The sequence below is a fragment of the Octodon degus genome, unplaced genomic scaffold (assembly GCF_000260255.1).
Source record: "Octodon degus isolate 3935 unplaced genomic scaffold, OctDeg1.0 scaffold00044, whole genome shotgun sequence".
NCBI classification, from domain to species: Eukaryota; Metazoa; Chordata; class Mammalia; order Rodentia; family Octodontidae; genus Octodon; species Octodon degus.
The window spans coordinates 14,772,314-14,794,982 of NW_004524620.1; the positions used below are offsets into that span (position 1 = coordinate 14,772,314).

Sequence of the window (22,669 nt, forward strand, 5' to 3'; positions counted from 1 at the left end):
GCTTATTTCTATTATTTTCCTTTTAATATTTTTAGGGAAGGGTTTACAGGGTGTTTAGGGTCTCACTACTAGATCGGACTTAACCTGTTTACAGCCTCCCAAGTGTTGGGATTACAGGCCCGCACCACCATGCCCAGCCTCAATTGCCATCTCAACGCACCCTGGGTGGGACTGGCAAGGCAAGCCCAGGGATTGAACCCCAGACCCCTGTGCCTGCCTGTAGGTGCTTTAATCTGCTGAGCTATTTGGCTGGCCCAGAAGGAGAGAATATTGAAAATCACTTCAGGGCTTTATGATGACACAAAAACTTGTGCTAACTTGGGTTTTCTTCTTGAATACCCAAGAGGCCATTAACAGGAGATTAATGAGTGATCCTATCTGATGTTCCTTACATTAATGCAGCACTTATCAGAAGAAGAAACTGTAAGAACACCAGTTATAATTGCCAGTCTTCCTTTTCCTTTGGATTTTTTTTTTCCTTAGTACAGAGTCTACAGGGTCTCACTAGTAAATCGGACTTGTAGTGATCCACCTGTGTTCAGCCTCCCAAGAGCTGGGATTACTGGCGTGTGCCACCACGCCCAGTCACAATTGCCATCTCGGTGCGCCCTGGGGGCTGGGTAGCATGGCACACCAGGGATCAAACCTTGCTCCTGAGTCTGCCTAAGCGGGTGCTTTTCTTTTCTTTTCTTTTTTTTTTTTTTTTCCAGAACTGGGGATTGAACTCAGATCCTTGCGTTTGCCAGTCAAGCGCTTATCCTACTGAGCCATCTCCCCGGCCCCAAACAGGTGCTTTAATCCCCTGAGCTATTTGGCTGGCCCTTCTTTGGGATGTTTTAACTGAATATGACTTACTGAACTTCAAGCCTAAGAAGTTCCTCTGATGTGATGGACCTTGGTGGCTTTTACGGTTTATAATATGTATTTTATTTTTATTTTTTGGCAGCACCAGGGATTGAACTCAGGCCCTTGGGCTTGCCAGGGACGCGCTTATTCCACTGAGCCATCTCCCCAGCCCTATAATATGTATTTTAAAAATATCTTCGACAATTAGAGTAGAAGCAGATTCTAGATGGGCTTTAACTACCAAAGTTGTAGGATTTGAAGCTATGATTTTGATACAACTTTTGAGTTTGGGCATAAAATATTGCTTAGAGCCATCCCTTAGCAGTGACTGTAACCTGTTAGTCAGAAATAGCCTGTGCTTTAACAGGCAGGAGGCTGCCAGGGTGTGATTTTCGGATATTGGTCATTAGTATATTCTTATAGTTGAATTACAACTGTGGTTTTTCATATCATTAGTGATGGTTAAATTCCATGTGAGGATAATGATTTTAAATATTGTATATATTCTTAGTATTATGTTTGTTATTGGTTTTATTAGTTTTTCTGTTAAACCTTAACCTATTTATGGGGGGTTAGCGTTGGTTGTTAGTGGTGGAATTGGAAGCGAGTCCCTCAGAGTAGGTGAGCTGGAAGAGAAAGTAAAGAGACAGTGTTGTGCTGTCCTGACATGGAGAGGTAGTGCCAGGGTTAAACATGAGTACTATAGTGCTTTACATCTGCTGAACTGTCTTGGGGAAAGTGAGAGTGAGAGAGGAGGGACGGAGAGAGAGAGAATGGAGGGGGAAAGAGGAGAGAGGGAGAGAGGTAGGATTGAAAAAGAAGAAAGAGAGGAGAGAGGAGAGGAGAGACTCTATTATTGACATCCCTTTTCATTGTTTTTCTCATAGAAATTCTTAACTTCAGCACATGAGAATTACTTGTAGAGTTTTAAAATATTAATGTGTCAGTTTGAGTCCTAGCAATGCCAAGGTGTCTGGGGCTGGATTTTTTTTTTTTTTTTTTTTTGTGAAATGGGGGATTGAACTTAGGCCGTTGCACTTGCCAGGCAAGTACTTAGCCTACTGAGCCATCTCCCCAGCCCCAGGGACTGAATGTTTATGTTACTAGCTCCACACATAATTAGCCTGCAACCAAGATTGAGAGCCACTGTGTTGTAGGGGTATAGCAGATGTTTCTAGAGGACTGTTCATTAGGTCTGGGCTGCCCCTTGAGAATTCCTAGGTGATGCTGATGTGGCTGGTAAAGCCATCATGCTTTGAGAATTGTCAAGAAGGCAGTCCTGATGTCACTTGAGGGGTAGGCATGTAGCTTAGTGGTAGCGCGTTTACCATGCCGTGTATAGCCTTCGGTTCAGTCTCCAGCATTGCAAAAGGTAAATCCAGGGCGGGCGAGATAGCCTAGCAGACTAAGTGCCTGCGTTGGCAAGCACAAGGACTAGGACTCGATCCCCAGTCCTGCATCTAGGCATGGTAGTGCATGCCTTAATCGCAGTGCTGGGGAGGCTGAAAACAGGAGTAAGATGACTATGAGTTTGAGTTGCATAGTGAGACCCTGTGCCAAATACATAAATGAAAAAAAAAATTTTTTTTAAAAAGTAAATCCACAAGAAGTAAAACAGCATTTACGCATAGCTGATAATCTGATTAAATAAGTCTTGCTGGATATATATTTCTGTCTTAAAATTAAGGTTACAGCGGACATAATGGCACTCAGGAGTGTGAGGTAGTAGGGTTACCAGGAGATCAAGGCCAGCTCAGGATACATACATACTGAGTTCAAGGCCTGCCTGAACTACACAGTGAGACCCTGTCTCAAAAAAACTTCAATGAAACAAAAAAAGGTTAAAGAAAATTTTATGGATTTAGTTTTTTTGTGTTAAAAATATTATTTCTGTATTTGATTTTTACAATGAGCAGTTGAAATTTTATTTTAAAACTTCGTAGAAGGAAAAACTATATCAATAAATAAAACCATTATATTACTGTAACTCACAGTTTGAAAAGTTGGTAAATTTACAATTGCTATTAGGCATTTTGAGATATTTGAAGTGATTGTGCTGGTGGGTTTTTTTTCTTTAGTTTAGCCCTGTTCTTTGAGACTCCTTCAGATTTCAGATTTTATGCTTAACATATGCATCTCAATGGAAATAAATCTATTCCCATTTAGAAGCAATTGCACACATTTGAGTATGGATGGTTTGTTGTTTGGGAAGAATGTTTTCTTTCACCCTTACCGTAAGTTTGCTGTAGTAACACAGGACCACGCTCTGAGAGGAGGCTCCAGTGGAAACAGAAGACATAGGACCCACAAGAGGGAATGATGTTAGAGGAGGTAGAAAGTTCCTGGCTTGGAGAATTGTGGCAGAGGGTTGGGGTGGCCTTCCGTACCAGCAGGAAGGAATCAAGGGGTGGATTTGAGAAAGCTACTGAATTTAGGGCCTTAGTCTAAGACAGAGCTACTGTATTAAATTGCAGAATCCATTTTCCACTTTGGATCTCTGAGATGTCAAGTTCATTTTATTTTTTGTCAAACAAAAGCCAAAACAAAAAACCAAATCAGATAAAAGGAGAATAGAGCATCATTTCTAATGAATCAGTCCTGCAATTAATGCAGAATGCAAAAAGTGATAGTTCATCACAGTTATGAATCTTGGAAAGAGTCTCTGAATTGTGTTGGCTTTTTTTCCCCTGTACATTTGGATATTGAGAATGTATACTACTGCAATTATAGCTTTCATTGTGACTTTCTGTGTTTTGCAGAAATCATCCTCAGCCTTTGATCACTGTGCTGGAACACAGGCCTGATTGCTGGCCAGTACTTTTGCAACAGCTAACAGCTTTTTTCCAGCAATGCCCTGAAAGGTAAAGTAAAAGAAAGGAGACAGAATGGTATGTTAATTTTAGAGCTTGACTATCTGGCTGGTGCTCTCTGTCTCTCTCCACCTCCCTCCCTCCTTCTTTCCTTTTCTCTTTACTTCCCTCCATCCTTTCTGTCTTTCCAGCTGCTATAATTATAGCATTTTCTTCTAAAAAGAAGTCTTATAGCTAGTTTTAGGTTTTCTATTTTTTTGAAGAGTAAAATAAATTCTGTAAGATTTATTGGCTATTGCTTCCCTGGGAGGCGCAAGGGCTAAGTTCAATCCCTGGTTCCACCAAAAAAAAAAAAAAAAAAAAAGACTTATTGGCTATTGAAGTATTGAACACAAGAAAAGTTATTATTGAAGTAGGAAAAAATTAGTTAATGTTAAAAATAATCAGTAAACACAATGCATTTAGGATATAAATTTTTTTCCTCCTGGAAATTGGTTAGTAAGTTAATCTGTGTACTAGAAACTTGCCAATTAGGATCAAGTAATGCTGCCAGGTGGCTCAGCTAGCTGCTAGATGTGCAGTTTAGCATCATCGAGGCCTCCAGATGGTCTTAGGGTTATTTCCTTTCTCCTATCCTTACAACATGGCACTAGTTCGAGACCTCACCATCTTTTGCTATGGCTGTTATCACAGTTGTTCTAAACATTGTCTTTGTCTCCAGTCTTGTCCTGCTCATATCTGTTCTCTGAACACTTATCACAATGATATATCGAGGGCAAATCTTACTTTATAGCTTCTTTGAAAAGATCACCACACTTGTGATTTTCAAACTGTATTTGTAGTGTCTCAGGCAATGGAATGCTCCTCCTTCCTTCACTGTTTTTGTATAACTTCCTTGTTGATGCCTGTATTATTCAGCTTTCTTGTTAAAAGAGGAGAAGGCTTGGTCCATGGTCATCTGTCTCCAAGGCAGGAACACCATGGTAGAAGGATGGCTGGGAAGTAAAGTGCGGTAATAGCACCAGGAGAAGAGGGCCAGGGACTAGATATAGTACCCAAGGTCATGCTTCTGTGATCCACCCAGATACACCCAGAATTGTGCTTTATTAATCCCTTAGGTGGCCTTCAAGCCAATTAAGCTGACACAGTCAAGCTTAACTGGCCATATTCCACCCATTGTCCACCTGACACCCAAAGATATCTCCTTAAGCTATAATCTCCAAGTACAAGAAATCATACTGCCACCTAATGTATTATAATTACCTTATATACAAATCAACAGTGTGAAAATCCCTTCCCAAGCTCTCAGCATTTCTAAGAAGTCCATGTCAGAGTCTCCTCTGAAGGACAGCAGGGCGGTGGGGGAAGGAGATATGTCTGTGTGTAATCAGGGTGGTTTAGATAATTGCCCTGGGTTTCTGCAATGCTTGATATGTTTGTTTTCCTTTTTCGTTTTCTTCTCATCTTCATTTCTTACAACTTTTTTTTTTTTTTTCCAATTTTGCCTGCATATATCTGGTAATCTGAACAACTAATTTGAAGACAACACTATTCAATACAACAATACTGTCAAATTCATATTATTTTGTTTAGCAATTGGCTGTTAGTGAGATTCTGTATCATTTCTAATTTTTTTGTTTCTACTTTGTATTCTCTTTAAAACAACCCCAAAACTACAAAGTCTTCTCTGAGATTCAAGTATTTAAAATTCTATTATGAACTTCTTCAAAAAAAGTAAGTTAGTTAATCTCCAGATAGAATGGCACAGGATAAGCATTCTATTTCTAAAAGGGAAGAATATAGGGAGAATAAAAAAGATTTGGCCAAACTAAGATTGTAACCCCATCGAGCAAACATTAAGTCCTGTAGCTCCATACCCTACACCCAGGGCATGTAGTGGTGAGATCCGAGTTCCAGAGGACTTGGGCCGCCCCTCCCCTGTGGCCTTGCCTGTTGCAGCCCACATCAGCTCTCTTGTGGACTGGCTTCACTTGCTGCCTGTAGCTTTCCTCAGAAGAACTCCCACATTCCCGGTATCTCCAGCATCCTAGGGTCACCACTGTTACTTTGATTTTATTCCTACAGTTTCATGCTCTTTTGTTTCATGTATATTGTCTGCCCTGTAGATCTTTTTTGAAATTAGGATGTAAGGTTTTCTGACCCCACAACTCTTACATTTTGCACGCATGACAAGTCATTATCGTGTAGATGAGGCTAAGGTCTACCTCCAGCTGGAGCAGTAGTCAGGTCCTCCTGTATCATGACTGGAGGAGTCTCTGAAAGCTTGCATAGATGAGCTTTTGAAAATGGTCCCAAGGAACCAATCCCCAAGTGGCTGTTCTCACACAGGGGCCTGATAGCTCTCTTCTCGAATTACAGATTGTACCTTTCAGCCTGTCTTGGATGGGATCTTGCTCATTTTTGGAGATGCCCTCAAGGTATCTTTTTACTTCCATATAAAGTACTTGTCTTCTTTTTTAATGATACCAGTCTCTTTAGCTACTATAATACTTCCTTTGGACCCAACTTTTCTTGTTCTTGTTAGGCAAAAATTTAAAAATTTTAAATACTTCCTTGTTTTGCTCTTGACTTCCACTACACATCTAGGTAAAAGGAACCAGTACTACATATGCCACAACCTGAACATTGCACTGCTTTCAAATTTCTTTTACCAGATCAGTTGGCTGACTACCCTTAAACTTGGCTTCTGGTGAAGTCTTAGAAGGTGGGCAAGATGTAGTCAAATTCTCTGCCAGAATATAACATAAATGACCTCTGGACCAGTTCCTTCTAGGGCCTTCCTTCAAAAGTGATACGTAGGGAACATGACCTTTCCTTCACTGTCTCTTGCTGTGGCCATTGCCACGTATTCCCAGCATTGTCTGTGCCTCTGATGTTTGCTCCTGTCTGCATTCCTAGCAGCTTTCAGGTACCTTCTGCATTCCTAACAGCTTTTTGGTCTTCTGAGCACTGATAAAAATCACTCATCAAACTCTGCCGTCAGCATTCTAGGGCTTATCTATACTGCATCTCTAAACATTCCAAAGTCCTGCAAACCAGTTTTACATGTTTCTGGGCCCATTAGTCAGGTATGCTGCCAGCAACAAACCCACAACTCTGGCACCAATTTTATATATTACTCATATTTCCTGTTACTGGGGGAAAAAAAACCACAACACAATACCTGCAATTTAAAGGTGGTGAGGTTTAATTTGGTTCATGGTTTCAGAAATTCCAGCTCACAGCGGGCTGGTTCCAGTGCAGAAAGGGCATGGTAGAAGTTTGTGGCAGAGTAAAACTGCTTAATTTTTTTTTTTTCCGGAACCCGTGATTGAACTCAGGCCCTTGTGCTTGCTAGGGAAGCGCTTATTCCACTGAACCATCCCCCTGGCCCCCCAAAACTGCCTAATTTGTGATGGCCAGGAAATGACAAGGGAACAAGATGGGAGAAGAAGGGGTCAGGATCCATAGATAGTGCCTTCAGCTCCCTACACACATCGAGAAATGTGCTTTACTCATTCTTCCAAGAAGTTCCTGAGTCCCTTAAGTTGTCAGCTGAGTATAATCACCAACCACAGTGTCTTACAGAAACTTCCTTGTGTGTGTGGAGATTCCTAACGTAGCTTGAAACCCTGGACTACAGGATAAAGTCTAGCATATCTTGCTAGGCCCTGTATGTGATATGGTTCTTATGTGTCTCACCAATTTTATCTCATATTTGTCTTAAGTTTGTGCTTTAGTACTACACTGACTTACTTTTTGTCCCTACCCGCGGGTTAGTCAGCGAAGGTCACCTGGGAGAGGAGTGGGGAATGGAGGAGGGGATAAAGGACAGGAGATTCGAGAAATGGAGATAAGACAGGAGAGTCTGATCAAGTCTCGTTTATTCAAGGGAGGTGCTGGGTATATATAGGGAGGGTAGGAATGAGGAAGTCTGGGCTCTTGATGTCAGCAGGTATCTAGGCAATGGCGGAAGGTCCCACCCCTGGGGCACAGCACGTGATTCATGGGGAATGGGCAAGGCGGGAAGGAGCAGAAACTTAACTCAGCAGGGGAATAGAAACTTAAGAAGAAGGCCGAGGCTATTATAAAATGGATACCAGTTACCGGCTTCCCACAACTTTTGGTTCCATCCAGGAAGCAGTGCTGTTCTCTTCATACTTTTGCTCATTAGTATCCAGTCTTAGTCTCCTGATTCTTTTGTACTCCTTTCCTGTCTAATTTCTGTATTTTAAGTGTTATGTACACTCTGCTTAGTCTTACTGTAAACTAGATTAGGTGTCTTTATTGTTTATGCGCTCTTAAATGGTGATTTTTTTTGTTGTGTTTTGATTTTTGAGACAGTGTCTCACTGTGTAGTTCAAGCTGGCTGTGAATTTGCTGTGCAGCTCAGATTGGCCTTGAACTTAACACAGTCCTCTTACCTCAGCCTTCCAAGTGCTAGATTACAAGCATGGGGCACCACACTTGCTTTACAGTTGTGACTTCTAAGATTATTACACTAAACACATAGTTATAAGGTTCCTGTCATTAACTGAAATCTTCTTGAGGGCAGATGCTGTGCTTCATTATTCTTGGTATTAATTATGTATGGTGCATTTTTAGGTGTTTTATAAATGGGGGATTTTTGTAAAGACAACTTACGAATTTCCTGGCCCAGGTAATGGGTTATTTAGAGTGTCTTATAATATGACATACTTAGTGCCACCACATAGGTCTTGATAAGATACCATTATTCTGGATAATGCCTGAATTGTATTCACTGTAGTACCAACATGCAAATTTTCTTGCTATGAAGGCTTTATAAGGTTCCATAAGTAGTGTACTTAGAACATCATTTCTGAGCTCATAGCTTCAATTTTATTTTATTTATTTATTTTAGTTTCAATTTTAGATAGAACTTCTAGGTAGGATGTTATAGTTTGTGTCTAGATGTCCTGTCAAAGCCTGATGCAGTCATAGGGTTTTTTTGGAGATGGCTGAATCTACCGTGTGTGATTGATTTATAGTGCAATGCTGGGGTCAAGGATGCTGGGATTAAGCATGGGTGATTGCTGAATCACTCCACTGATTGCATTGGCACCACCCTAATTCTAGAAGACTGGATACAATATAAGGGACAGAAAGAGGCTTGTCCCTGTTTTTCCTCTGTTGTTGCTTTGGATGCCTTGTGCCACCATGTGCCCCTTTGCCATGTGCCATTATGCCTTGGAGCCAGCTGACTATGGACTGAAACCTCTATAAACTGTGAGCTAAATAAACCTTTTCTCCCTTAACTTTGGGTGTCAAGTCTTTTGTCTTAGCAACAAGAAACGTAACTAAGACAGAACTTGGTACCAGGAAAGTAGGGTTGTTGTAGTAACTATACCTGACCGTGTTCCAGGAACATTTTGGAATGGCTTGTGGGAAGAGTTAGGAATGACTCAGATATGCTGGCTAAAAAGTAGAGCTGGAATGTTTTAGGCTGAACTATATGAGAGAATTCTGGTCAGAGCTCAGATGACCAGAACACTGATAGAAATCCTGCTGATGAAGATCAGGCTCTGGAGGTTTCTGCTGAGAGGAAACACTGCATTGGTTTTGGATTCCAGACAATGTTTGTTGACGATATGGCTTGGTAGAAAGTTTATCTGCATTTTGCTCATGTCCTGAGATTTCCTGAGACTGAGATTAAGGGTGGTGGACTAATTAACTTGGCAGAAGAAATTTCACAACAGTCTAACGTTGAAGCAGTGACATGGCTACTGTTGGGGTTTTTAGCCAGTTCAGTGTTGAAGATCAAGAGCAAAGAGCTCAACCAAATGAATTAAAATGTGAATTTGACCAGAAAAAGAAGCACCAAGAAACTGTGGACTGTAGAGATAGAGCAGAGGAGATCTTGATTGTTGAGAAGGAACAGGAGAATAGAAAAGATTTACTGAGGGAATCATAAGAAGTAGCAGGAGTCCATCCTTTGCAGCTTCTAATTGCAAAGTGAAAGGCTTTACTTCGAGAAGAAAGCCCCAGTGCACCATGTTCCAGAATGGTGGTGGCCTAGAGAATTTGTTCTTTGGAAGTAGATTCAGATTTATCAGTGATCTGGACACTCCAGCGCCTACAGCTAAGAGAGAAGGAAGCCTGTCTACTGCTTCTGCTGGAAGCAGACCTTGGCATTATCTATGTTGTGGTGGTCTTTTGGTGCACACAGAATGGAAGAGTTGTGGGATCAGAAAGGCTTCCACCCAGATTTAGAAGGCCTGGGAGGCCAGGCAATGTACTCTTCAGAGGGCAGTGGGTGAACTTGTGAGTGTGAAACCAAAGCTGGAAATCCCAGAAGTTTGATGAAGCCAAGAATATGGGTCATCTGAGAAAAACTGCAGGAGGGAGCAGAGGAGGCCCAAGATAGAAGCCATGAGAGCTGAATCTACCAGAAGTGCCATACGGGCAGAGCAACCCAGGCCCTTTGGAGTTCACCTCTTGCCTTAGATTGCCTCGGGTGCTGCACATAGGACTACAGGACTTAATGGTTGCCCTGCTGGGTTTTGGAATTGCTTTGGTCCCATTCCTTTGTATCCTTCTGCAGAAGGGCTCTCTACTTAGGAGATCCAGAGGATCTCATCAGAGCTTAAAGGCCTGGAACTCACTGACATGTCTTGTTGCAAGGAAGTATCAGGAGGCATGAGAGTCTGTGAGGAGAGGCTGAAGGGTCTGCACTGGAAGGATGGAGTCTGTGCCGGAAGCCCCATGATGGCATCCAAAGTGAAGGTGAAGACTAGAGCCTCTCTGAGGAAACAGAAGCAAGCCTTCTTTCTTCACCTGCTTTTCATCCCAGTCAGATAAGCCTGTCAGTTGGTGCCACTCACCTGTGGTGGATCTTCTCTAGAAGTTTCAGCTATTCCCAGAACTGTGTTAGTCCAGTGTACAGTAGTAACTTGATTCATGAATTTAATCATTTCTCTGACTCTTGCAAATGGAGTTGGAGAAAAACCAAATCAAATTTAGTGGGTAGATTCAATGTTGACTTTATGAGGAAATTTGATTCCGTTCTTAATAATGCATCTCTTTTCCAGTGCTTTGGTTAATCAGGTAATTTACAGTTTGGTTATTTAAATCTCTAAGAAATATTATATTGGGGAGGCATTATTCTAATGAAATTTGTCTAGACATTTGTAAGGAAAAAAGATTGTTAGTTGATTTTGGTTTATTTATTTATTTTTTTTGGGTTTATTTATTGATAGGTTTCTTTTGATTCGTTCCTTTCAGTTAAATTCTCAGGTGTCAGGGTTTGTCATCTAGAATAGTGTGGAATTTCTGAATGATTTTACAAAGAATAATTCTGGATGATTTTATAAAGAATAATTCCAGTTACTCCAAATCTACTTTCTTGTTGTTGTTGTTTTGGAAATGGAACTCAGGACCTTGCCCTTATGTACCAGGTAGGCGTTGTGCTGCTGAGCTATCTCCCTGGCCCCCATGTCTACTTTTTATACAATGAGATTATTCTTTGCTGGTTGAAATTGATAATTTTGATTGCATTTTAAGTGAACTATTAGTTACTTGAGATTTAATTTGAGATTAGTTAACTTAGTTGAAGTTATTTAAAAATAATGCAGGTGGGTTAGTAATTTAATATGAATATATGTAGTGATTGTCTACTATGTGAAGGAGGCAAAATCTTGTGAAGAACAGCTGCATTCTAGTTTTTTCTATGTTAGGGCTTGTTGATTAAGCTAGCTGTGGTTTGTTGTTATTGTTATTATTATTATCTTTTGAGACAAGGTCTTACTATGTAGTTCAGGCTGGCCTTGAATTCACTATGTAGTACAGGCTAACCTCAAACTTGAAGTGATCTTCCTGTCTCAGCCTCCTGAGTGCTGGGATTACAGCAGTGCTCCACCATGGCAGACACTATTTATGCTTTAAAATTTCTAATTTAATTTCTTCATAGTACTTGGGACTAAATCTATCACCAGCCCTTTAAATTTTTATTTTTTTAAAATTTTGAACCAGACTTTTTTTTTTTAAGTCACTAAAATGCGCAGGCTGAGCCTGAGCTGGGATTCTCTGGCTGCAGCCTTCCAGGGTGCTACTGGCATTAGTGTGTGCCACCAGTCTGGCTCTGTGCATTTTTAATAGTACCTAAATGTTCTGAGACTTCAGTGTGTCTTCATGCTAGAGTTTGGATGGATTTTTTTTTTTTTTTTTTTTTTTTTTGTGTGTGTCCAGCTCTGCCCACCAGGGGGCAGCGCTGGCTGGCTGGCATGTGGTGCTGGGGATTGAACCGCGGTCCCGTGCTTTGCTGAGCTTGTTCTAAGTAGGTGCTTTAGACCACTGAGCCATCTCACCAGCCCTGGATTATTTTTTAATTAAATTCTGCATTCATTTATTGAAGGCCTGTATTAAGATTTTACTTGCACCTTTAAAGATCTGAGTATTGTGTAAATTGACAGTGATATTATGGACTTTCATTCAGCCTGGATAGTTTGACATTACCTAGTCTAACATTAATTCTCAGATGAGGAAACTGGGGAGAACAATAATAAGTGACTTGCTGAATGTTACACAGCAGAGTTGGGTCTGAAGCCTCAGATTTTTGAGTCTTATTCTAGATTTTTTTCCTCTATATCACTCAGTGAAATATAAATATAAATGACTTGTATGTAGATCCATGCACAGTTGTTCATGTCATATGTTTTAGTTTTCCTTTTTTTTTTTTTTTTTTTTCTTGCTGAACTGGGCATTGAACTCAGGCCCTTGCACTTTCCAGGAAAGCGCTGATTCTACTGAGCCATCTCCCTGTCCCCCTTGTTTTAGTTTTCTTTGAGATAGGTTTTTGACATATATCTCAAATTGATCTTGCACTTACTATGTAGCCCAAGCTGACCTCGCAGTTGTGGTGGTGATTCTCCTACCTCAGTCTCTTGAGTACTCGGATTACAGGTGTGTACTGCCACAGCCTGCCAGTTGTTCGCATTTTAAACATTCTTAATCACTTTGGGATTTCAGGTGTTTTGTTTTATTATTTTCCTTTTTCTCTAAGTCCTGACAATTTCATACCCTGCTGAAGTGATAGTTAATCATCAGATGCCATGCAGGAAATACAGACTATAAAATCAGAACAGATTAATCCAAGGATTTTTTAAATAGTGTATTATTCTTAAAGAAATAAGTCATAGTGACATTTTTGAAATTTGTTTCTCTGTGTGCACTATCCTTGCATTTCACCTTCAACATCTCAAAGTAGAAGAAAGGTAATAATCTGTCCATGGATATTATTGACAGTGGGTGTATTTATTTTTTAAGGAGCACATTATGAAGGAGAGAAGAGAAAGCAATGTTTCTTAAAATCTTTTCTGGAAACTTTTTCGTATTCCAGTTAATATGTACACCATCTGATTCTTGCAACTATAAAGATTTTGTTTTTAAATTTTACGACAGGGTCTATCTACAGGGTGTCACTCTGTAAATTGGACTCGTAGTGATCCTCCTGTTGACAGCCTCCCAAGTGCTGGGATTGCAGGAACATGCCACCACGCCCAGTCTCAGTTACCTGCTCAGTGCACCCCAGGGGCAGGGCTGGCATGGCAGGCCTGGAGTCAGGATGGAACTCCTGGCCCCTGTGTCTGCCTGAGCAGCAGCTTTAATCCCCTGAGATATTTGGCTGGCCCTTTGTTTTTTTAAAGTATATGACATGTTAAGCCAGTGTGGTAGTTCACACCTATACTCCCAGCACTCAGAAGGCTGAGGCAGGATTACTATACATTTGAGGCCAGCCTGGGCTACAAAGTGAGTTAAAAGTTAGCCTGAACTACATAGTATGACAGTCTCAAAAAACAAATTAAACGAAAACAATAAACCCCCAAAATACAGTGTATGGTGTGATATATATTGAAGAATTATGAACTTCAAAGTCTGTTTGAGTTTTACAAATAGTGTTTACAATAATAATAATAAATTCCTTCAGACTCTGAGCACTGTAATAGCCGAAAATTGATTTATTTTTGCTTCTTGCACTTTTTCAGAACATAAATAATGAATGAATAATTGTTTGGTTTTCATAAACTTTGCCAGTTAAATAAATGAATGAATAAAATACTATCTACTGATTTGTTAACTGTTAATGTTGTGCACATGTGTGTGTATGTGTATGTGTGTCTGTGTTGTTTCAGTGTGTTGCTGTAGAGTGAATCCCCAAGGCCTCTTGCATGCTGGTAACTTTTAAATTTTTATGAAAGTTAATGATGTTTTAAAATCACATTGTTATGAAATACATGGTATTATATAAAGTTATATTGTCAGGCATAATTCAAATGCCACTTCTACCACAAAGTGATTTCATTTCATTCCATTTTTTTGGCAGTTTTTCTTTCTATCCTCAGAATAGAACTGACTTATTACACTGTATGCCTAAAAAGTTATGCCTGGTTTAACTTTGTATCTTACCTTAATTTCTTAAATATTATAAATATGAAAATAAAATAAAATGACATTTATTTGATGCATGCTAATTGTAAAACTATTCTATAATTCAGTGTAATGTATTTAATTAATTGATTGCACATCTCTTTGAAAGCCTAGTGTATGTTGTTATTGGTGACAAGTAGTACACAGAAACCCTCATTTGGCTTGCAGGTATTAAATATGTCATGATGCCAAGGTCTCTATGTAATGGAAGCATGTAATGGGGCCTGGGCAAGTCATTTGTCAGAAAAGGGTATCAGGCTGCCCCCATAAAGCAGAGACTCAGGAATGATAGAAATCTGGCAAGGAGTGAGAAGAGGAACAGGTGGCAAACTAGTCCTGCAGATAGAGGGAACAGCAGGGATAAGAAAGTTAAGATGGCTTGATTAAAGACTTGAAAGTTCGATGAGTTCAGTTGAGAGTGAAGAAGTGTAAGAAGTGAGGCTGTGAAGCTACTCAGGTCAAATTATCAGAGTTCGTGAGTTGAGCTAAATATTTTGTTGTATGATCAAATTATTTTAAAGTGGTTAATGACCAACTTTATTTTTGAAGGTCATTCTGACATGTTATTGGCATTAGACTAGAAGTTATTGGACTGTAAACTGTATGAAAGATACACAAAAAATACATAAATAGAATCTTGCTCCTTTGAGTGGATCATGCTTCTGAGGAGGGTCTTGGCAATTACTTCACCTGCTTCTTCCTCAGCTTCTGTATCTGTGCAGTGGGATAATGATCTGCTGTGATACAGATCAAATTAATTCACAGACTTAAAGTACAATAATTTGCACATTGTAAAGATTAACAAGGTAGCAGTATAGTAGTCCCTCTTTGCCCATGAAGAGATAACATTTGAAGATCCCCCACGGGTGCTTGAAAACACAGATAATACTAATGCATATTTTTCCTATATACAGGTATTAGTCAGTTTTTCATTACTATACCAAGCTATCCTAGGTAACTTTAAAAAGAAAAGGGGCTTACAGTTCTGAAGGTTCAAGGGCATGGCCCTTGTTCTGTTTGTCTCTGCAGAAGGCTCCTTGGTGGTATAAGTACTGAGAAAGGGAAAGCTCATGTTGCTGTACAGTGAGCCAGTGGGAGTTTCAGGGCTTAGGCTCAAAAATGGTTTGCTTTTGGTTGAATTTACTCAGTGTTTCCTTGAGAAGTACTCAAAATCTGTGGGCACTGCCTACAATAATGTAAGGGATCCCACTAAACTCTACCTTTTGAAGACTCCTTCACATTTATATTCCAGAGCTGAGAACCAAGCTCTCAACCCATGAATGCCTAGAGGGAGCAAACCACATGCAAACTATAGCAACATACATACCTATGCCAGAGTTACAGATAAACAGTGATTAACAGCAGTTGAGTTTTGCACAGTGGCATACACCTGTAGTCTCAGCTGCTTAGGAAGCTCCGGGAGAAGGATCATAAGCGCCCAGGAATTCATGGCCACCTGGGCAACAAAGTGAGACACTGTCCCATAATATAAAGGAAAAAAAATTAAATATAATTTAGCACAGATCTTAGTGATCTCACCATACAGGTTTTTAAATTTTATTTTAATGAGAACTATCATCTGTCCACTTAAGGGAGGCATTTATGACTTTTCTGTGGCGTGTATTAATTGACAGCATCACTGTTCTTGTATTTTGTTGTCATTAAATAAAATAAGGGTAATTGGGTAAAATGAGGATTATTTGGACACAAGCATTGCAATTCTATGACAGTTCAACGATACCTGAGATGGTTGCTAAATGATTAATATATATCATGTACATGCTAAACAAAGGGATGATTCATATCTTGTAGAACAGTCTGATATTTTATCATGCTCCTTAGTTGCTTAATTTGCAACTTTTAGATTACTTCTGGAATTCTTTTTTCTTGTCTCTTGTTTTCATTTTTTACCTTTTTTTAAACAAACATTTACTTGAGAGAGAGTATGGCAGTAATTGGTATTACATGACAAGCAGTACATATTTAGAAGACCAGAATGATAGGGATTCCAAGCATGGCCCTCGTTTTACACATTGCTATCTTCAGTGCAGTTGCTTAGTTCACAGCTATCAGCATATATAGTGAGGGTGAGAATCCTACCAATTAACTGCTAGTTTCAAAAACCTGATGGAGAGTCTCAGGGTCACTGCTTTACCCATCTGTGTATATAAATGTTTGGTTTTGCCCCTGCCATGTTTCCTAGCTTACTTCTGGAATTCTGAGGTAATACTTTTGTGCTGTGAGCATAACTGAAACTAAAAAGTAAGGTCATGAATGGTGGGGAGTATAGTAAACGTTAGCTGTCATCACAGTTTGTTAGGTTGATTTTATGGGTTGGTCACATATAGAATCTTACCCCTAGAGTTTTTCCAAAAATTCATGCCAGTGTCATTGTCCCCTACAAGTGTTCTTAGATAGTTCTGATATTCACCAATAAACAAAGATATAGATGCTGTTCTGCTGTGCAAAAAGAGTCTGTCTTAGTCCTGGGCACCTGGCTTGTAGCCCCACCAGCATGGAGTCATTTTCCCCAGTGTGTAAAGAGTTGTTTGGTATAGATCTAGTTAGGAGATGGTGGAATAGCAGAATCAAAAGTTGTTACATTGATAGTGTAATTTCTGATATGCCATAAACCAGAGGTTGGTATTTGTCAATTTCCTGTTTGATAGTGTATTTGACTCAGTAACTGGCTAAAACATTATATGACTTGCAGGTCAGAAGTTTCATGTGTCCAAATAATGGCATCATTCCTGCGTTATCTTTATTGTGAACCCTCTCAATTACAAGAATATGCTCACCTTCGACTACCGTTGCTCAAAGTGCTACTTCAGCCTCGGGTTCTCTGTGATAAAGCACAACCGTCAGTATTAGAGCAGCAGATACTTCAACTGTGTTGTGACATGATTCCATGTTTGCAGGTAAGCCTTTTATCTTTCTTCCCTAACATATCAGCACCAGAAAGTGTTGATTATTTTCATACATAAAGTAGTTCTAGATTCTGTGTGATTTGGTGAAATCAGACAATCCTGGTGCTAGAAATGCTTGCAGTCTTTTGGAGAAGATAATAAACTAAATCTAGACTGAACATTGATATATGCTAACTAAATTCACAAATATAAACCAATTCAACCCCTGTTTGGATTAGTAGGAATGAGAACTCACTTTATATAAGAAAGAGTTATTAGGAGAAAGGCTTTGAATTATACTTTTCCTTGGACTGCATCCTGGGAAATATGCAAGTTAAAAATAATCTTTGAAAAAAGTTAAAAAGGTTGTTCTTTAGGCAGATACAGCTCTGAGAATGCTAAGCTTAGCAAGCTGAGGGCTAGAGTAGAGTTTCTACCTATTCCTGTGTGGCACAAGTGACACCTGATGGATTCTCTTCTTGAGAAGCCTACAGTACAATGAACAAGTTGGAAAAGTATTTTAAGTCGTAACTGAAAGTAGATGGATGAAAGGTGGTTAGCAGAGGTATAGAATTTAAAAGTAGCACTTTAAAATGCTGAGGGGGTTTAGGAGAGAGAAATTGGAGCTAATGTCTACAAATGCAAATTAAAAAAATTCGAGTTGCCACTGTGTTGTGATTTTAGTGTAGTGATACATTTATTGGGTACTCCATCCCATAACTGGGTTAGCTATTTGCCTGAAATCTGAGCACCATGCTGCTTTGCTAATAGAGGGAATTTGTGACTACGTTTCAGAGTGATCACTTAAGTCACAGATGACCTGTTTTAAGTTTGTCTTAGCAAGGAGAGGCTAGAGTGCGTCTTTCCTTTGTGACTCATAAATAGGCTTTCCTGTAATCAAGGCAGAGAAAAGTTAATTAAAATGAATTGTAGTGTGCTTTTCTAAAGCTTTTGTTTTGTGTAAGCAACAGAGCAGTGTTTAGGCAGAAAACCTTGAATGTTGATTTACACCATGACCATGTTTCCTTATTCTGTATTCATTGGTAAATATTTGCATTCTTCTGCATGGAAAACTTACATACTAGTAGAAATGAACTCTGGAATATTTCTGGGAATTTATGTGTTAATATAACTGAGACATGAGAAAAATTCATTGAAACCAGTGATATAAATACATGTAGTCACTGTAACACATCAGCTCTTATTAAAATCAAGAAACCGAGAGTTGGGAGGGGCCTCAGAGGTCTTTCAGTACAACTCCCAGTTGTTACATTTTTATGTGCCCTCTGATAGGTGACATTCTGTAACTAATTGGATGTGTTGGTAATAAGGACATTTATTTTGCAAGCAAACCAGTTTTTTCCAAATACTTCTGTTGACCTTCATTTAAAAATTACCGATTGGGGGCTGGTGAGATGGCTCACTGGTCTAAAGCACCTACTTAGAACAAGCTAAGCAAAAGCACAGGGACTGCGGTTCAATCCCCAGCACCACATGCCAGCCAGCCCCGCCCCCTGGTGGGCTGAGCTGGCCACACACACACACACACACACACACACAAAATTACCGATTGGTCTCTGTTCTTCTCATACTGAAATAAGGCTTAAAAAGGCCCATCGAAATCATTCCTTGTTTTGTTTTTCTCTTTTTTCATTCATTCTTTTCCCACATCTTTCTCCCTTCTCTTTTCTTCATTAGTTTGTTTTCTTCTCCATAGGAAATGATTTTCAGACTTTTCAATATCTTTTGGTAGAAATTACTATTTTCGCTCAAAATGTGCTACTATGAAATGTTATTGTTGGAGCTAAATACACAGCTGAGTGCTGTAGAGATAGTCTAATCTGTACTAAGCACTGGGATAGAATCACCTTTTAGTAAAAGTATTTTTTAAAAATGGTCATACCATCCTATTGCTTTATGATTGCTAGGTGGTCAGTGGAACTTTTTTTTTTTTTCTAACACTGATTACCTTTCCGTTTTATATTTGTGGAATTCTTTTTCATTTTAGTTGTGACCTGTCATTTCACCTTATATGTTGCACATGATATACTTTTACATAAAGTAGAATATTACTTCAAAATATTTTAAAGAAACATTTCATAATGTTAAATATTAGAGAGCCTTTAATGTTAATTTGCTGAGGTTCTCTTTTGAAGACGTTAGGCATTTCTGTTGTTTGGAAAAAGCAAAATAATGTAGAGACTGAACTGTTCACATTTTTAATTAATTTAATTTCAACTTTAATTAATTTTCTGTCACTTTTTCTTCTTCTTCTTTTTTTTTTTTTTTTTGCGGAACTGGGGATTGAACTCAGGTCCCTGTGCTTGCCAGGCAAGCGCTTATTCCACTGAGCCGTCTCCCTGGCCCCTACTTTCTTGTCCTTGATCTTTTAATACCCTCTCCTCCTTATCTGCTAGGAACTAATTTTTCTCTTTCTATATAACTTAGACCAGTTTTGTGTTATTTTGGTGGTAACCAATGGTAAAAGATACAGCTAGTCAACTGTTCACTTTATAGACACAAGGGTCTTGACTGAAACAAACGTTAGATTGTTTGTGATCTCTAGGAAATGCAAATGTGCCTGTGAGCAGGACCATACCCTTAATACCAAATCCAGAATTTTGATCAGAATAGTTGGGTTGAATCGGGTTGGGATTTTAGAGTACCCAAGTCTTTCCTGTATGACACAGCATGTTGAGAAGATACACTCTTATTTGAATATGGTCTTTTATTACATCTTCCAAGAGTTGTGCTGTTTGATAATCTCTGTTCAGGCTGCTTGAGCAAATGTGTTACAGATGAGGGTTTATCTGTGTATTCGAATAAAATCCTGGCCCTTACTTCCAGGTATCTCTGCTGGAACTGTAGGAAGGAGAATTTAGTGAGAGAATTTACAACCAGTTCTTAACTAATATTCCTCAACACTTTCCCTCACATCCATTTGCACTGTTTTTTTCTTTGTTTTTTGCGGTACCAGGGATTGAACTTAGGACCTTGAGCTTGCCAAGCAAGTGCTTGTTGTACTGAGCTATCTCCCTGGCCCCTAGGTTGTTTTAAGACATCTGCATTCAGGGAAGCTAAATAAACAAAAATAATTTGTTCTAGACAATAATAAAAATAATTACAAAATTGTATTTTTGGTTAGCAAGAAACAAAATTGTGTATTTTATTGTTATGTAACTTGTTCCATGTCTTTTAAACTTGTCTTCATAGGATTAGAGAAAATTATTTTGTTCAAAACTTCCTGTATAGCTTTAAATTATCTTATCATTTGTATATTAGTGTAGTATAATATATAATATGATATAATATAATGGCCTTATTAACAGATGAAAGACGTGATACAGACAACAGAAGCACTGCTGTTTATCAAAGAAGTATACTTAAGCCTTTTACATCATCCTGTTTTCTGGAAAATTCAGCTTACCCAGATGACACTTCAGCTGTTATGTGTCTGTGAAGTCAGCTTAAAGATAACCGGGGAATGCTCATCTTTAATTCAACTTATAGAGCACAGTGTTGAACTTCTGAAGGAGGTAAGGGATAGCAAAAAATTTCAGTGTGCTTAATTAAATATTTCAGTAAGTGGTTGCTTGTGATCATTTAGTTTATTGCTTATCAGAAGTGACTTGGTCTAATATAATTATATCATACTACTAATATTATAAAAATGAATTGTCAAACACTCTTTGGAACATCAGTTACCGACAAAATACAGTTAAAAAGATATATTCTGTGACCTGAAGAAACTTCAGATATGCCAATAATAATTCTAATATTATAAGATGAATACTTTTATGGGAGCATATTTAACGTATTATAGGAACACCAGTTAAGGGAAGTAGTGCGTGAATTGAGTTTTGAAGACCAAGTAGGAGTTTTCCTGCTATGAGCCAGAGTCTGGAAAGAGCTGGCTGGCTGGGAGAATATCCCGTGCATAAAGACCTGCTTGGTAAGCGAGAGCATCATGGTGAGTGTTGTTGAATTTCAGGGTGGAAGATAAGGTTGAATCTGTCTCACGCGGCACACAGATGGGTTTACATCTTGTCTTCTAGGCACTGACGTACTGTTGAAGACTGCTCACCAGAGCAAGGTCCTCTTTTTTTGTGGGAAGGTCATTCTGGTGGGAAAATGGAGGGCAACATTAATAGGGCATGAATGGGTCGAGAAGAGACGAGGGTACCTTTAGGCTGCCGTCCACAGACTGAGTAGCTTAAACTACGGAAGCTTTTTTCTCACAATTCATTTGTAATATTCCTTAGTAATTGGCTTAATAATGTAAGCCCTGGTAGGGTACCAACCAGAGATTCCAGTGTTTAAGCATTTGCAAGACTGCTTTGGTGGTGGAAATAACATCTAGAGTAAGACTTAAGAAAATCTTATTGGTACTAGGTTATCTTTGGCACTCTGCATTAACTCTGCAGTATTCTTGATAGCTTAAAAAAATATTTGCCACAGAAATTTATTTAAAATTGTATAACTAAACATGTCTGTATGGTGCTTTGGTAAATCTAATCACTGTAAACATCTATGAGTCTCTATGAGACTTTGTTTTTATTTTGAAATGACAGCTTTTTGTTTGTTTTCAAGCTCATTAAAAGCTGAATACTGTTTTGTTTTTTGTCACTAGGTAGAATGTAACCAAAAATTCAAATGTCTGAAACCTGTTCCTGGAAATAGAGTACTGAATTAGCAGGTCTGAGTGATGGTAAAGATCTGCACTTTATTGATATTCTTTTTTTTTTTTGGCGGAACCGGGGATTGAACTCAGGCACTTGTGCTTGCCAGGAAGCACTTATTCTACTGAGCCATCTCCCGGCCCCAAAATCTGCACTTTAAATTAGTAAGTTCAGATGAAGTTAAAACATTTGTACTTTTGCATATGAAGTAAATATGCTTGTAGCCACCTTGCAAGTCAAAAAGTAGGACTTTTATTGCCACTCCTAGGCATAAATGTCCTGTGCTTCTTGACTATCCTGATTTACATAGAGCTCTTAAGGCCTCTATAGCACATTAATTTCATATAAAGTAAAATAGAATAAAGCAGTTTTTATGTGTATTTTGATGTTCTGCATGTTTTCGTCTTCCATGTTTTATTAGCTGGATGTGCAGCTCAGACATTACATTCTCTTTTTTTATGATCTCTGTCCTCTTCCTACTGTTATATCAGAGAAATATTGTACATTTGATGGATTTATTTCTTAAATAATATTAATTTTGGTAGATATGTTCTATTAGTTGCTAATTCTGATGATCAGGTCTTAAATTCCTATTTTTTTTTTTTAGGTAATACAGAACATTTATTCAAATTTCTAGGGGGCAAGAAAGGGTCAGATACTGATGCTTTATGCAGGCTCAGGCCGTTTATAAATCATTCAGCAATATCTTAACACAAATTTGCATCAGTGAAAATATATTGGCAGATCCATCCCTTGCCATTCTATTTGTCAGATGGCGACGACCAAAACAGAATGTTCCATCAGTTTTAATTTTTAAATAATATTGTCACATTGGGAAAATGAAATAAACACAGTAAAATAAACTGTACAAAGGCAAAGTAGAATAACAAAAAATATTTTACTAAAACATAAGATTTACAGAAGTTTCCAGACAAGCCATACAAAATGGTGGTCACAAGCTTTTTTTGAAGGGGAAATCTACACT

At 38.8% G+C, this 22,669-nt stretch overlaps 1 protein-coding gene across 6 annotated transcripts in view; it reads left to right on the plus strand.

The window, feature by feature from the left end:
* The window catches only part of Focad (focadhesin), a 379,256-nt gene that overhangs the window by 77,465 nt on the left and 279,122 nt on the right, over nt 1-22,669 (plus strand). For 5 of the 6 annotated variants that reach the window (XM_004631729.2, XM_023715838.1, XM_023715834.1 and 2 more), the window contains 3 exons: nt 3,606-3,707; nt 16,813-17,017; nt 20,335-20,541. In XM_004631729.2, the coding sequence (XP_004631786.1) occupies nt 3,606-3,707; nt 16,813-17,017; nt 20,335-20,541 (514 nt within the window). The remainder of the gene's footprint in view (nt 1-3,605; nt 3,708-16,812; nt 17,018-20,334; nt 20,542-22,669) is intronic. The other variant, XM_023715836.1, reaches the window with a different exon arrangement.